At 37.4% G+C, this 17,936-nt stretch overlaps 1 protein-coding gene across 1 annotated transcript in view; it reads right to left on the bottom strand.

Annotated features, from left to right (window-relative positions):
- The window catches only part of LOC126469669 (selenide, water dikinase 1-like), a 166,144-nt gene that overhangs the window by 26,630 nt on the left and 121,578 nt on the right, over nt 1–17,936 (bottom strand). Inside the window, exon 6 of the mRNA XM_050096818.1 lies at nt 3,658–3,870. Within this exon, the coding sequence (XP_049952775.1) occupies nt 3,658–3,870 (213 nt within the window). The remainder of the gene's footprint in view (nt 1–3,657; nt 3,871–17,936) is intronic.

Here is a 17,936-nt window from a genome sequence, read left to right on the forward strand (position 1 = left end):
TGGTAAACAGGATATACAATAATTTTTTCTCCTCCTTCACCGATATACAATAATTTTTTCTCCTCTTCACCACATCTTTCATATGCATAAAAGTTAATTGAAACGTTCGATTCCTTCTCAAATTTTGGAATACCTGTTAACTGAACTAGAGAATTGATTTTCTCTTTTTCAAAAATGAAATCTAATTATACTCCAACATTTTTATAATTATTTACTGTTTTTACATGGTCACTTGATGGATATAAAGCAGATTTTATTGAATAAAGAAAGCATTTCTGTAGTTTTTCGTTAACTACAGTTTTTTACCATTAATTGCTCCATAAATTGGGTTGTGTATTAACATTTAATTCTGAATTGTCTGTACAAAATAGTGACCAATCAGATTTTTTTGTGTGTTTCTTCCACTTCAGTTATTAGCTTATTCGTTGTGTTTTGCTAATCTTCTAAATCTGTTGTTCTTAATAAAACTTAATTCAATGTTTTAAAATTAAATTCTTGGATTTCTTCTTGTCTTTTAAAATAACAATAAAATTTCATATTAACTGTAATTGATCTTCTTTGACTGAAGATATTCTTTAATTTGGTGACTATTTCTCCTTTAATTTCATTAAAAACTGTTGTGGTTCCACAATACTATCTGAATTATCCAATCCACAACTTATTATTCTTGATTCGAAAGCTGAACGTTTTATGAGAACTCGTTTGGGTGATTTGAAAATAAATAAATAAATAAATAAATAAAAAATAATATCATCATCTAGAAATTTTTCTGACAATTTTTTTGCTTAATATCTTGTTATTTATCAACTAGACATTTTCGAAGATCATTCACATTGTCGTCGTTAATAATTTTGTCCTCAGATATATTGATAAGATCAAACAATTGTTGTTTGTTATGCTTAGAATATTTTTAAAATTTTTCTTTTTGCGAATTTGATGAAGTTCACTTAAAAGATTTTTTACTCAAATCATCATTATTAATTTTAACTTCAGCTCCTTTGATAAGGTCAATTAGCTGACTTTTTCTAAATTTAGAAGAATTTTTTATTTTTCTCTCTTTCCTGATTTGATGACGTTCTTTTGGAGATAATTTTTTTTTACTCACATCATCATTGCCATTGTTTATATCGTCAACAGGACTTACAATAAGATCGATCAAGTTTTGCTTACTATGCTTGGAATTGTTCAATTTTTCTGTATTAGCAATCGATTGAAGTTTTTAAATTTTTATATTTTAGTTCTTCCTTCCTCACATTTTTCTTCATTTCTCTCCTATTAAAATAATCAATAAATTCCCACGAATCAGCTAGTTAAATCTGAGTAACCCTTTTCTTTACAACAGTTTTCTAAATCTTTTTAAACTCAATACTCTCTTCCCTTCACAATAATTTTCTAAACTCTTAAACAGCTCAACTTTGGCCATCATTTTTTTCCATTGTATTTAAAGAGGAGCAAATTTGATTTTTTTATTTAAACATTTTTGGTTATATTGTACCTTCAAGATTTGGCTGTTCGCATTTATAGAGAATAAAATTTACTAGCTATAAAATTTTTAAAAATGATAAAACTGAATTTTGTTTTTTCAAGATAGGCATATGAGGTTTGGCAGCTGTAGTTTATAGCGAACAACATTTAATGAAGGATCTTCCTGGCAGATTAAAACTGTGTGCTGGACTGAGACTAACTCGGGACCTTAGCCTTTCGCGGGCAAGTGCCCTACCAACTGAGCTACCCAAGCACGACCCACGCCTCGTCCTCACAGTTTTACTTCCACCAGAAGGCCAACTCATGCCACGGCCCCACACTGACAGAAGTAAAGCTGTGAGGACAGGGCGTGAGTCATGCTTGGGTAGCTCAGTTGGTAGAGCACTTGCCCACGAAAGGCAAAGGTCCCAAGTTAGAGTCTCAGGCCAGCACATGGTTTTAATCTGCCAGGAAGATTTTTATCAACACACACTCCACTGCAGAGTGAAAATTTCAGTCTGCAAAATTTAGTAGCTTTAAAATTTTTTAAATGAGAAAAAAAGAATTTGATTTTTTCAATATGGGGAAATCATATTTTTTTGGTTGGGGGGAATTGAACTTGATATCTGACTTGGGGATGCTCTTTGGTCCAGAATCAGCATAGGTATACTACTATTGTGGTCTGATAATACAGTCTGTCATGACAGGCTCTCTGTAAATTTTCGAAATAATGATTGTTGTTAATGCTTTTAATAGTTAAGTCAAGAAAATTGTTTTGTTAGTTTTGTGTTTTATGGCAAATTTCGTTTTGGGGTTAACTCATTCGGTGCTTTATGTATTTCATGCACGTCACCAATAAAAATTATTACATACAAAAAATTAATGATTTCTTTAGTAATAATGGAATTACGCTAATCCATAAAAATCTGACAAATTTGTAGCCCAAACTAAGAAAACCATAAAAATATTTCATACATTACTTACAGAATATGAGGAAGGACATATATACCTATGAACCTCGAAACACCAAAGTTCTGTGGACACCCTAATACACGCAAATTATCTGTTCCTGTATATCCTGCAATATACAATGTTAGCAGACCCACATTCATTGTAAGCAAGAAATTAAATAACCTCCTTAATAAATTTTACACATACAACAACAAAAAATACACTAAATAACTGCAGAACAAAGGTTAAAAATCAGCAGACATGAAAATACCCCCTAATGCAAGATTTGTTGTTTTTGCCATTACTAACCTATACACGTACATCCCAAACCAGGAAACAAGAACAAAACCTACTCAAAGATAGGAAAATTCTGATACAAAGCACTGCAGAAATTATACAATTAAAAAACTACAACAAAATAACTTTGAATTTGACAAAATATCTACACAAAAATATGGCATTGCTAGAACCATAGCTGACGTATCCCTTAAAAGCTTGGAAGAAAATTTCTTCAGAATGAAAAACTTAAGACATCAAAAAATCATATACTATTACAGATTACTACAGATACATAGATGACACTTTAATGCTTGGAGAAGGTAACCTCACTGACATATGATATACATAAAGCACTGAATCAATTACACCCCAAAATGAAATTTACCCTAGAATATGAAACTAAAAAACCATTAACTTCCTCGACTATTAAAAATATCACTAAGAAACATTAGCATCTGGGATTTCCTAACTGACCACTTTCCAGGTAACTGGATGGGCCAATAGGCGCCAACTGCATGGCTACTATATTTACGAGATGTGACATGTCTGAACTTCGAGGATATCGTGTTTGTTCCAACCTTACCAGATTCTCTAACAGAGCTCAGAGCTAGAACTGATCTCACAGTTGAACAAGTCATGCCTGACATGTTGCAGAGAGTTTGGGAAGAAATCATCTTTCTGACAGGATGTGTGCTGCATAACCAATAGAAGTCATATCTAATCTGTTTAGGTATAAAGTAAAAAACTTGACTTTTTGCTACAGAAGAATACCAAACCACATCTGTAAGTTAAATGCATAAATCAATGAGTTTTCAAAAGTATAAAGTCCTTTATGATAAATCTATTATTGTACATTAGTGAAAAATAATTATGGCACGGTGCATAAAATGTTGTCATTTTGCACATAAAACAATTTGTGAAATCATTGCAGCCTCACAAACCTCAAAATAACATCTTACTAACCAGAAGTCTCTGGCACTCGGCCTGTGCGTATATTGAGAGATCCTGTCATAACAGTACCAATTGCAGCAATACCTGCAATAACTGGTAATGTGTCAATCACAAATGAGACTTCATTCTTTTGGTATTTTGCCAAATTTTGTGCATGTCCCAATATGCCAAACCCAGTCACATCAGTAGCACCATGAGCTTGATACTGCAGCATAAGTTCAGCACCTAAACAAAAATTAAGAACCTCTCAGAACAAAACTGTCTTAATGGTTCATGTAACAAGGTGAAAGAAGATTTTATCTTCTAGAACAGTCTTAAAGTAAGGCACCACAATTTTAATTTATAAAATTTTCAGTAGAAATTACAATATCCCTCTTAAGCGCACGCAAAAAAACAAACAAACAAACAAAAACAAAAACACACACACACACACACACACACACACACACACACACACACGCACACACACCCCAGCGTGCGCACCTACACTATTGGTGCAAAAATGCCTGTGAGTATGTCACAAAATTAACTGTTTTTACTGCGATCAGCATCTCTAATCCTCTACTGCAGCAACAAAAGTGCTTAATCTGCAGACAGCGGCTGAATACAGCAACGAACCTCAAATGGGGAGTAAATGTAGTCCGCAGCTGGTGTTACTATAGTTTCTTGTTTAAACAATTGTGTATAGCAGTTTGAGGATTCGCATTATTAATCTGCAAAATAAATATTTTTTATCTATATGCAGCATTACTACATATGACAGTAAGTATTAAAAGTACTCTACCACTCCAATACTTTCATAAGCAAACTCAGCAATCCCACAAAAATTAAAAGTCACTGAACTGCGTGTACAATTTCAGTTCTTAACAATATGCACACACGGAATTTTTTGACAGTATACTTCAATTACACATTTCACTGTCTTTGTGCTGTTACAGCCAGCCTTATACAAAACTATTTCAAACAAGAAGACAGTGAGCTCACATGAAACGGCTAGCAGTCATTTACTGATATGACAAGGAATGGAATTATACACTAGCATAACTTTCATTTAGACTCAGTATGGGAAAAGGAGGAGTTGTTATGTATGTTACAGTTGAAGTTACAGCCTAAAACATGGAACCAAACAGTTTTTGTGCAGATTACATGAGGAAATGTAAGCTGGTGAGTTGTTACTAGATGACACACACCTGAAAATTGTAAGGTTCCAGATCACTGCTGAATACACTGATTATTACAGCAGCTGTTTTGGAAGCTTTCCATTTTCAAGTACACCTACACTGTCCTGTCTATATAACATCTGGTGTGATTATATCTGGTGACTGTTCTCACTTCACATGAAATTCTAAAATAACAATTTCACGTCAATTTTGTGCTGTTTTATACAGTATGGCATAATATTTTGATATAATAATAGATTTTACATCCATGGTGTGAACTGTCAAAAAAATTACAGGAAATATCTACAATATTATATAGCCTTGAGAAGGTGATTCTTGAGTGGCGCAAAGAACTGGAAAACCAAGGAATTAAAAGTGGTGTCAGGCTGGGTTACAAGAAACAAAATCTTGAAATCGATTGTCTCGCTTCTGCAGATGATCTAGCAATTTTTTCTGATTCCATGGAAACAGATGAGAGACAGATTAATGAGCTTAACGTACAAGCACAGAAGACTGGCCTCCAAATTTCATTTGAGAAAACCGAGTTTATAATGAACATAAATTCACCACCAAGAGAGCTTGTAGGGGATCAAGGCAATATTAAGCGAGTTGAAAAGTTTAAATATCTCCAAGAATGGATAACAGCCACCTTATCAGAGAAAGAAGTCTTCATGTCACGCATGAATAAAATGGAAATGGCATTTCATTTAACCACAAACATCTACAACAGAAGATTAGTATCGTTCAATGCAAAGTTAAGGCATTACTGCAGTGATACTGTCTGGAGGTCTTGTATGCTTCTGAATCCCTAGTAATGAACAAAAAAGGCCTAATCAAAAACCTGGAGGCCAAAGAAACGAAGATTTTGAGAAAGATCTTAGGTCCCATCAAAGAGAACAGGGAATATAGAAGATGTCATAATCATGAATTATATTCCCACATAGAGAAGATAACAGATACCATCTGGAAAAGGATTATGTTTTATGGACATATGACCTGAATGAGCCCTGGAAGACTCACCAATCTTATCACCACCTGCTTTCAGGAGAAGAAAACAAAATCGACCTGGTTCACAGAGGTGGAGAAAGATCTTTAAGAAGTGGGAATCACCCGTGACATCATCTTGGAGCATGTCCCACTCAAGGAGAAACTTATGGCGTGGCAGGGTTTCCAAGAAAAGCCATAACTAAAAACATAAGAGGCTTGGAACCAGGAGAGGAAGAAGCAACACCAAGAATGCATGCAAGACCACTGGGCAAACATCAGAACACACAAAGCAAGACGGTTGAAATAATGTGGTCCAAAGATGGCCTATATGAAATGAATGAATGAATATTACATCAAAATATTACACCACACTGACTCAATGTGAAACTGATATTTTAAAATTTCACATGAAATATAAAGAGAACAGTCACTAGATACAGTCACAGCAGATGTCATATATATGTAACGACAACATAGACATATTTGAAAAAGGAACTCTTCCAAAACAGTAGTTGTAATAATCAATAAATGTTTTAAGCAGTGATACTGGAACTTTACTTATAATGTCCTTTCAACACATTTCACTGCAGGCCCAATCATCAAGAAACTAATACCTGAAAATGTTAACAGTCTACAGAAGGCTATTTCAGCTTGAACGCCCACCCAGGGACAACTACGCAGACAATGGCACACAAGGGCAAACAGCTGACGTGTGGCAATCTGGCAGCCGAACTGTGGTTTACATAATCATATTCCACTGGTTGAGCGCAAGTGGCAATTTGTAGCCATGCAGATTACACTTGCACAAAATGTGTGCAATTGGGATGGTGGCCTACACAAATTGCTACTGCCTGTGGGTGTGCTGAGAGTTGGGCAAGGGTCCTTGCACCATGGGGCAGTGTTGGAACACACTGGTCTACAGATCTGCAGTGGGAAACTTTAGCTAGTTGTGAGAAATCTAGCTTCATTTCGTAGCTATTTGTCAAACAAGAAACAATTAACAGTTTTTTCAAAAGTACATAAATTTTGTAAACAATTTAGATTGTAAAAAATGAGTTGGAAGTATTATTCGGATGTTACAATCCACCTGCAGAAGTGAATTTTTTTCTCATGTACAGCCGGATAGCAGATAACATTTTGATAGATTGTTCAGGCTGAACAACTATTAGTTGACCAGTTTCGAGGCAAGTCCATATCAAAAATTGACACTTATAATGATTCCAGGACACAAGGAAGTATGTGTTTCACCACACTAAAATTAAATTCCAAAAGCATTTGAAAAACACTTTCCTAAAAAATCTTTAAATTTCATAAGAACAACAGTAAACCATACATTACTAAATTGATTAAAACTATTTTGTAGAAGGGAGAGGGAAATTCTCAATGCTGCTGCAAGTAAAGATAAGAGCTGTACGGTGTTACACTGTCCAACCTTAATGTATTCTGCAAAATCTAGTGTGATTTCTTAACAAGTTACTAAGATGTCCGGAAGTATGCACACTGTAACAAAAATTCAAAATGCTGACAATATGTATCATTGTGGAATGTGATACGAGATAAACAGGCAGTTCAAAATATAGTGTCATGAACTGATGAGAGTATACAGTACTGTTACAGCCCAAGCTGCTAGTAGTTGTATACAGGGTGGTCCATTGATCGTGACTGGGCCAAATATCTCACGAAATAAGCGCCAAACGAAAAAACAACAAAGAACGAAACTTGTCTAGCTTGAAGGGGTAAACCAGATGGCGCTATGGTTGGCCTGCTAGATGGCGCTGCCATAGGTCAAACGGATATCAACTGCGTTTTTTTTAAATAGGTACCCCCATTTTTTATTACATATTTGTGTAGTATGCAAAGAAATATGAATGTTTTCGTTAGACCACTTTTTTTCGCTTTGTGATAGATGGCGCTGTAAAGTCACGAACAAATGGCTCACAATTTTAGACGAACAGTTGGTAACAGGTAGGTTTTTAAATTAAAATACAGAACATAGGTATGTTTGAACATTTTATTTCGGTTGTTCCAATGTGATACATGTACCTTTATGAACTTATCATTTCTGAGAACGCATGCTGTTACAGCGCGATTACCTACAAATACCACATTAATGCAATAAATGCTCAAAACGATGTCCGTCAACTTCAATGCATTTGGCAATACGTGTAACAACATTCCTCTCAACAGCGAGTAGTTCGCCTTCCGTAATGTTCGCACACGCACTGACAATGCGCTGACACATGTTGTCAGGCGTTGTCAGTGGATCACGATAGCAAATATCCTTCAAATTTTTCCAACAGAAAGAAACCAGGGGACGTCAGATCCGGTGAACGTGCGGGCCATGGTATGGTGCTTCGACAGCCAATGCACCTGTCACGAAATATGCTATTCAATACTGCTTCAACCGCATGCGAGCTGTGTTCCGGACATCCATCATGTTGGAAGTACATTGCCGTTCTGTCATGCCGTGAAACATCTTGTAGTAACATCTGTAGAACATTTCGTAGGAAATCAATATACATTGCACCACTTAGATTGCAATCGATAAAAATGGGGGCCAATTATCCCTCCTCCCATAATGCCGCACCATACATTAACCCGCCAAGGTCGCTGATGATCCACTTGTCGCAGCCATCATGGATTTTCCGTTGCCCCATAGTGCATATTATGCCGGTTTACGTGACCGCTGTTGGTGAATGATGCTTCATCGCTAAATAGAACGCATGCAAAAAATCTGTCATCGTCCCGTAATTTCTCTTGTCCCCAGTGGCAGAACTGTACATGACGTTCAAAGTCGTCGCCATGCAATTCCTGGTGCATAGAAATATGGTACAGATGCAATCGATGTTGATGTAGCATTCTCAACACCGGCATTTTTGAGATTCCCGATTCTCGTGCAATTTGTCTGCTACTGATGTGCGGATTAGTCTCGACAACAGCTAAAACACCTACTTGGGCGCCGTCATTTGTTGCAGGTCTTGGTTGACGTTTCACATGTGGCTGAACACTTCCTGTTTCCTTAAATAACCGGCGAACGGTCCGGACACTTGGATGATGTCATCCAGGATACCGAGCAGCATACATAGCACATGCCCGTTTGGCATTTTGATCACAATAGCTATACATCAACACGATATCGGCCTTTTCCGCAATTGGTAAACGGTCCATTTTAACACGGGTAATGTATCACGGAGCAAATACTGTCCGCACTGGCGGAATGTTACGTGATACCACGTACTTATACATTTGTGACTGTTACAGGGCCATGTATCACAAAGCGAAAAAAGTGGTCCAACAAAAACATTCATATTTCTTTGCATACTACACAAATATGTAATAAAAAATGGGGGTCCCTATTTAAAAAAAACGCAGTTGATATCCGTTTGACCTATGGCAGCGCCATCTAGTGGGCCAACCATAGGGCCATCTGGTTTCCCCCTTCAAGCTAGACAAGTTTCATTCTTTGTAGTTTTTTTTTCATTTGATGCTTATTTCAGGAGACATTTGGCCCGATCACGACCAGTGGACCACCCTGTATAGCTTTCTAAATGTCAATGCAAATATATGATCATATAATTCACTTGAAAAATGTTATTTTAACTATTTTCTGCACACCTCAAAGGTGCGAATAACAGAGATAGCATTACGGTGTACTGGTGTGCAATTTTCACTGTAATGAACAGAATTACAAAATTCTCACATGCACGTGTTGAATTTCAAAGATAATTGTGAGGTGTTGTACTAAGTAAGTCGTAGCCTTAGTAATATATACCGCTGAACCATAAAATTATGGCCACTGTCTCCACTCTGTGGGAGTGCAATTAGTTGGTGATGCAGGCACAGGATGCAGTAAGGAAGTATGTAAGTGGAGCACAGGTGAATGGGGATTCATTCTAGTGGCAGCACAGGTTGCAAATTGGGAAATCCACTGACAATGAGTCTGACAAAGGGCAGATTATTATGACCTAGCTCCTCAGAATAAGTATCTTGATCTTGTAGACAGCAAGGCTGGTCAGCAGCTGTTTGCATTATAGTGCCACGAGGATCAATGGAATGTGGTTGAAGTCTTATCACAGAGTATGGAGGTTGAAGGCTTAGTCACTCTAAAACAGCACAGTCTGTGATCTGTGGCAGATCTGATGACAAGAGTACAATGCTGGTGCACTGGAGCTCAACAGACAACTGCTACATGTCACGTGTTGACTCAGTAACAGCCTCTATTACGAATGCAGTGGGAACAGGATCATTGAGGTTGGACCATGGATCAATGGAAATGTTTCACCTTTTACACCATGTTGATGTCATGTCCAGATATGTCATAATTCAAACAGCTGCTCAAAAAATCACCACACCAAAGAGGCAGGCCGGTGGGGATGGTATTTTACTACAGGGGACATTTACCTGGAATTCCTTGGGACCTGTGGAAGTAATCAAAGTCATGATGACAGTTGTGAACAACAAACATTACTGCAGACCACCATCACCACTTCACATTTGATGTTTTCTTTGATTGTAATAGTATTTTCCAACTGGATACATTTCTGTGTCACAAGCCTAGATTTGAACAGCATGACAGTGAACTCACACTGATATCTTGGCCACAAAATTTGCCTGAACTGAACGCAATGGAAAACATCTAGAATGCAATCAGGCTCCAGTACTCCGGTGCCATTTACTTCCATAACACTACCAAGGACATGGCAAACCCACGATACACCGAACCACTTTAATGTATTCCAAAAGTGGACAAAGATATGCCACTGCTATACCATATGAAACTAATAAAACCTTTTTTTTTTTTTAACGAGGGGAACATGCCGCTGCCACAAAATCTTATCATGTATATAATGACTGTCTTCTTATAAAATTATTTTACTATCAGTCATTGACTATTACACAGACTCCCAAAATCAATTTTACTGTTTGTAGAGACTATTCTCATTGTTATATTCCTATTTCTCTTTCATAGTGTTACTTTTCCCAGTGTTACTTATTTCCCATTTTTACCACCAACAATCCTACCCCTCACCTCAATGGCCTCACTCTTTCTCTGTTGTTTAGGACAGAGTCCTTACAAATGTTTACAATGCAAGTGTTGTTGAGTATTACTGCCTTAATCTTTCACAGCATTTCGACCCTCTTTTCATCTTCGTCCGTGAAGTGTAGCACTGGAGACTGCCTTGCAAATGGCCCATGATGATTCATGAAGGTAACTGAAAAGACACTGCCACTAGAATGCGCTACTAAGGTCATGGCACGACAATGTGTGTTGCTCTGTTTAGCAATGTCAGTCTGGCGTACACTGTCCTCTTTGGATGGCAACTGTTGGTAGTTGCACAGAAGAAAAAAAATGTGTACATAAAAAATATGTAGTGATCCTGTAACCTTTGGAGAGTATATTGTTCAGTTCAGCTTGTACTTCTGCTAATAAATACTACAATCAATCAATTTTGTTTACATATGTGCAATAATGCATACTAATGCTCCTACCTACACTTAAACAAGAACAAATTAGTGTTTCCTTCATTGTGCTTTCTTCTAGTTTCTCCGGCGAGTGTTGTAATGATATCATACTTGTATTTTGAAAATGGACACTGTAAAGCAATGACTTGGGCAGAATTCATGGCCCTAAAATAACCATCTGACAGTGAAAATGGGTTAGATTTTGATTAGTCGAATGAAGATCCTGCTACAATCGTAAATGATCTGGAATCTGCAGATACTGATAGTGAGCCTGAGACTACTAGAGTGAATACACATGATACAAATAATTTTTAGAAGGATGATAAACTTGCTGATATACTGGTACTACAAACTTTTGAAACAAGTTCAAAGACACAGAAAATCGAAAAATTTGGGGAAAAACAAAGCCCTTCATTTGTAACTGGCCATTTTAGATGCAAAGGAAATGCCAAAATGTCAAAACAATGCAAGAATTGTCTATGCCATATCAGTTTTTTAAATATCTTTTCGTGGCAAATTAATGGCAAAAATTGTAGATGAAACTAATATTTACAGCACTGGGAAAAACCCATACAAAACATTTATGTGCAATGTTCATGAAATTTGAAAGTTTAAAGCACATGCGTTACTAGCTCTTTGGCTATTCCTATTGCTGCCTGTGGTCTCTGATATGATGCTACTGGTGTTGAGCTAATAAAACAGAAAATGTCTCAGAGATAGAAGAGTCTGATGACCACTTTGCAATGTCAATGACAATATGAAGCAACAAGACTCATCAAAGTCATCATCATAAATTGTACAAAATTAGGCCTACAATTGACCAGATGTATAAGTGCCTTTCAACCGCAATGAGAGAATATTTGTCAACTGGACAAATTTGAGCAACCAAAGCAAGGCAGCACACGAAAATGTCTATGAAAGACAAACCACATAAATGGGGATATAAACTTTTCAGTGTGTGTGTGTGTGTGTGTGTGTGTGTGTGTGTGTGAATGGGGTTTGCACACAAAACTGAAATCTGAAGTGCCAAAAAAAGTAATCCAAAATTCAGGTTAGATAATGAATCAGATATTGGAGCATCTGGAAACATAATCTGCTTTATAAGGGGAATTCCAAGGGGCCATAACTACAAGATCTATTTTGACAAATGATAGATCTCTACACATCTAGTTGCATTCATATTCAAGCTAGGGATTCACAGTGTTGGAACAATCCAAAGGAATATAATACCAATCCGTAAATTTCAAAATGAAAAGGAGCTAAATGAAGATGGATGTACGTATGGATGTATTTATTCTGATGAATATATTACTATCCTCCATTTTGTATAAAGACAGTTGTATTGTCTGATTCCTGTCCACTTCTGCCGACAAAGCTGTCAGAATCTGAAGTGAAAACGTTTTACACAAAGACACAACACAGAATGGTACAATGTTCAGCTGTTTCTGTTTACAACTCATATATGGGTAACGCAGATTTATTAGATAGCAACACTGTCAGATGTCATATGACTATTAGATCCAAGTGACGATATTTAGATTTGTTTTACCTTCCGATTAATATAACTGTAATAAATTTGTGGATTCTCTGCAGGTAGATACTCACTGAAAAAAGAATGGCAGACACGTCAATGAACCAAAAGTAGTTTAGATCTGGTACAAACTGCCACATTCATCCTGGGGCAAAACAGCAAGGCAGACCAGCTAGCACAGATCCAGCAGCAATCCACAGGGTGGAATATAAAGGATCACTATTACTTCTGAAGAATATAAAGCTAGAGCCCTTTAATCACTGGCCAGTGCAGAGTGAGAAGAGAAAGTGCAACTGCCTCAACTGCAAGGTCTGTGCGAGAAGTGCAATGTAAACTTACGTTTGAATAAAAATAAAAACTGCTTCCTTGGATTCCACAGTATCTAAAACCACGTTCCATCCATCCATTTTCGATAGCATCATTAAATCTATCATAACTGTTGCTCATTCAACGTTTAAAACTATGTTTATTAAAGCTGTAAATTTCACACAGTTTTACATAAAAAAAGCACTGTCCAGTCAAATTACTGTGACCACCTGTCAGAAGCATAAATAACCACCTTTCGGAGTGCAGACCACTGCAAGATTTGCAGGACAAGTCAATGAGGTTCTGAAAGATACAAATAAGGATGTGGAGCCACACTGACTCCACTACCGTGGGCACCTGCACTATGTTTCTCAGCTCAGGATCCATGGTGTGAAGATCTCAATTGAGGTGATCCGAAAGACACTCAATTGGGTTTAAATCCAGGGAGTCTGAAGGCCAGAGTAGTAAAGTAAACCGAGCGAGGTGGCGCAGTGGTTAGCACACTGGATTCACATTTGGGACGATGACGGTTCAATCCCACGTCCGGCCATCCTGATTTAGGTTTCCCGTGATTTCCCTAAATCGCTTCAGGCAAATGCCGGGATGGTTCCTTTGAAAGGGCACGGCTGACTTCCTTCCCCATCCTTCCCTAATCCGATGAGACCGATGACCTCACAGTTTGGTCTCCTCCCCCCAAATCAACCAACCAACTTAGTAAAGTAAACTCATCCTGGTGCTCTTCAAACCACTCATTTACACTGTGAGCTGCTTGACATAATTGATTTTATAGCTGATAGATGACATCGTGCTGAGGAAAAGCAAACTGCATGTAGGGGTGGACATGGTCTCTAAGGATAGATGCACACTTGTGTTGATCCATTGCGACATTTTATCGTATCTGGAGTAATGTGTGTTTAATGCTGAATTTCTTGCACTTGACATGGGAAACAAATCTTAGAACACCTAAATTTGTAGTTTGTGTTCTTGTTTGTTCAACGATTTGTCTCCGTAACAAGCTTCAAAGCAGAAATATGTAGCTGCTTTTAATATCTTTTACATTCACTGTATTGAACTGAATATACTGTTGTGTAAACAGTGCTAGGGAGATATATTATTGGGCCATTAAGCATACAATAGTTCAAAACGCGTTTACTAGAATATTTTTCCACAATTTCATAGTATGTTTTTGCCTCAGTATCGGTGGTATAACAGCAGACTTTGCATTCAGCTATTGTCCATTCATAAATGCCACCGCAGTTTGGCAGAAACATAGCTGCCATGGTGCTGTTGGCCACTCACACTTGGAATATAAGCTCTTTAAAGACAACTCACTGATTGTGACATCTACTGGCAACACTATGTACCAAGTGGACTGAGTTACAAGCCACAAACCAAGGAAGCTCAGGGTTTAATGAAGAATTCACCACTGTTTGATAAAGTCCCGCCCGTACACGTGTTCTTACATGCAAAACATATTACTCTCTTTTTTTAATTTCAGTTAATTTTCATGTAAATCCATATTAGTAATGAAACGGCAGGCTCTTAGTTCATCAACCTTTTAGATCTAATATACGTATCACTGTGTCAAAAAGGTGTACAGACGAGAATTAGGTGATGAAATACCAAATAGTTAATGGTAAATAACACACTGCCTTGACAGCATTAGTGTCCTCATGTTGGACTGCATGGAAATTTGAGGACAGTGTTACTCATTGTCAAGGTTCTGGTTGACCATTTCTGACCACTACACGGTAGGATCACTGTATTGTGCAGTCACCGCATTTTAACTCTTTCACCTCTGCACCTGCCATCGAAGTGCAAGTAATGGACTCCCTGTAACATTCACTGTCATCCTGCTCCTTTGGTCAGAGACTAACAGTAACCATACTAGGGAATTAAATTACCATCCTATGCACGGGCTACCATTAACACAATGGAAATGGCTCCATATGAAGTGATGCCGCAACAACAAATCTGAACTACTGGTGAACGGCGTTGCACTGTCTTCAGCTGTTGGTAAGTACGATGGCAACCTAATGAGAGGTCCCACTCTTCCAATGATTTGGCGAGGTACAGTAGTGTTACTTCTGGCATCACAGTATGACAAGTCATTGGGTATTACTTCAGGTCACATCTGGTAGTGACTGAGGGAACTCTGATGGCATAAGTGTGTCATGGACATCCTGCATCATATGTTACCTCTCATGTGACAGTACCATAGTGCCTTTTTCAACAGGAAAACACTTGTCCACACATTGCAAATGTGTCTACAAACTACCTGCATGATGTTGAGGTACTCCTGTGGCCAGGAAGGTTCCCACATTTGTCCCCAATACAACATGCATGGACCAGCTTGGACATACAGTAGTGCTCGAAAGTATTTTGACAACATAAAATTCGTTATTATTTCCCTTAAAATAATAACACTATCAGATTATTTTAAGGTGTCAGGTTGCGACTTGTTTGTTTACACTTTGCGTTGCATGATGAACGCGACTTTCAGCGAGCTCAAAAATATTTTGTCATGCAGTTCACTCCATGAATTCAAAAATGTTACTTGCTTCTTAGTTTTGGTTTCTACTGATATTTATGTACAGTGATAATTTCAATATGCCGAAACATAAGGAATACTCCAGTGACTTTAGAAACACCGTGATAAATGCACTAAAGCAAGGACTGAAACAAACCCAAGTTGCTCATATTTTACAGTCAAAAATAAGCCTCGCAGTGGACATCCAAAAAAATCTCAAAGTCGATCAAACCAAAAAAAAGTTATCAACAAGTGATTTTCGCAAGTCAGCCGTAATGATAGAAAGAGAATTGAAAGAAAAATATAGCGTTGACATTCACATTTCCATTGTCAAACGACACTTTAAACTCTTTGGAGTACATGGTCAAACACCAACGAAAAAGCCTTTGTTACCTATGAGAAACAGGAAGGCCTGACTCGGATTTGCAAAATGGCACAGATCATGGGCAAGTTCAGACTGCTCTAAAATTCTGTGGAGTGATGAGGGCAAATGTAATTTAATGTCATCTGATTGTATCAAGTATGTTCAACATCCTGTAAATAAGAGATACGAGTTTTGGTACTAAATTCTCATGGTTAGATGGCAGTGCGATGGTTTGACGAATTTTTCCATGCTCGGAAGTAGGTCCATTAGTTCAAATTGACGGTAATATGGATCGGTTCGTTTACAAAAAAAATATTGAAGACTCAAATTCTACCATACGCTAAACAAAACATGCCAGCTGGATGGTATTTTCAACAAGATAACAATCTCAAGTCTAAGCACATTAGCGATTTTTTAAAACACAAAAAGTTAAGGTTTCTGAGTGGCCAAATCAAAGTCCGGGTTTGAATCCTACAGAACATCTGTTAGAGGAGTTTGATCACAGAATAAGAATAAAAAATTATTCAAACAAACTTTTTTTTTTTTTTTTTTTTTTTTTTGAAGTTGTCAAAAATGCGTGGGATAAAATTCTGATGGATCGATTCCAAAAGTTGATCGACAATGCCAGCACTATATGAGGCTGTCATAAAAGCCAAGGGATATCCCACTTAATACCAATTTTCTTACTACGGTAGATGATTATATATTAAAAATGTTTTTTCACTGTCAAAATACTTTTTCTCCACCATTGTCCTCATTAAAAAAAATTACATTATTATGCTGCAAACAAGGGCCACTTGGTCACTATTCTGTAGAACATTGAATATCCAATGAAAAATAATTAATTTTCATATTTCCTATTTGTTTTTAATTAATCCAATTAATATGTTTGTCGAAATACTTTTGAGGACTACTGTAGCTCTTACCCAGTGCCAGTATCCAGTTGTGGGCCTGCTTGCCTCTGGCGAGGATGCAACAGTTTTACGACACCCTTCCTACCAAAACAGTCTACGTATCCAGGCCAGAGGAGGATGCAACATCACACTGTAAGTAGACTTGTACCAAGTTCTTTGTAAATCTGACTCAGTATGGTAATCACTGAATTAATATCACATACCTCTCAAACTGTTAAGTTTCATTTCATTTCCCCTTCCTCTTTTGGGTGCTTTGCTTCTGCTCAGGTAGAGTATTCTGGAACATTGTACTATATGTATCCCACACTATCAGTTCCTATGTAGGGTACGCCAATAATCAATATTTCTTTCTACTCCATTAACTTAATTTTTAAAAAAAAACTTGTATGGAACTGTGTTCCTCTTAACATCAACAACCATATGAATTTTGCCATGTTCATTTCTATTACCTTCACCTATGACTCCATATCTACAGCAATTTCGCACTGAATGAGCTAGCCTGCCAATTTGTAAGACATCAGTTGTGGATGTATCAAAGAATGTCTTTCAGAAAGTAGAGTTATAAATTTCCTCAAGTGCAATGGAAAGTAGATGCATGGGTTAAAAAGAGTTGACGTTTTTACAATACTAAAATTTTCAATCAATTATCAATTACGGACTCTTTAGGTGCATAACAGAGGGGGTACACTGAAGAACATGAGACACAACATGGCTACATGGAGGTTAGTCTAAATTATCTACTCGGGCAGATATCTGAAGTTGTAAAGACTGCGAGTCTTGCTTCCAAGATGAGGACAGAGCTCACCATCTGAAGCATCGTCAATACGACTGACTGTGGACCTTTGGTACAGAGCTGGGTAGAGAGAGTGAATCAGAGGCTCAAACAGTTCTGCGACTATGCTGGCTGCAGATTCCTCGACTTGCACCACCAAGTCATGGGATATTGGGTCCCACTAAAAAGGACACCTTTATTTTTGTTTTATTTATGGCACAAAAACAACTAGGGTCATACGCACCCATAATAGGACAGCGACCC

This window comes from Schistocerca serialis, chromosome 3 (assembly GCF_023864345.2).
Source record: "Schistocerca serialis cubense isolate TAMUIC-IGC-003099 chromosome 3, iqSchSeri2.2, whole genome shotgun sequence".
Classification (NCBI taxonomy): domain Eukaryota; kingdom Metazoa; phylum Arthropoda; class Insecta; order Orthoptera; family Acrididae; genus Schistocerca; species Schistocerca serialis.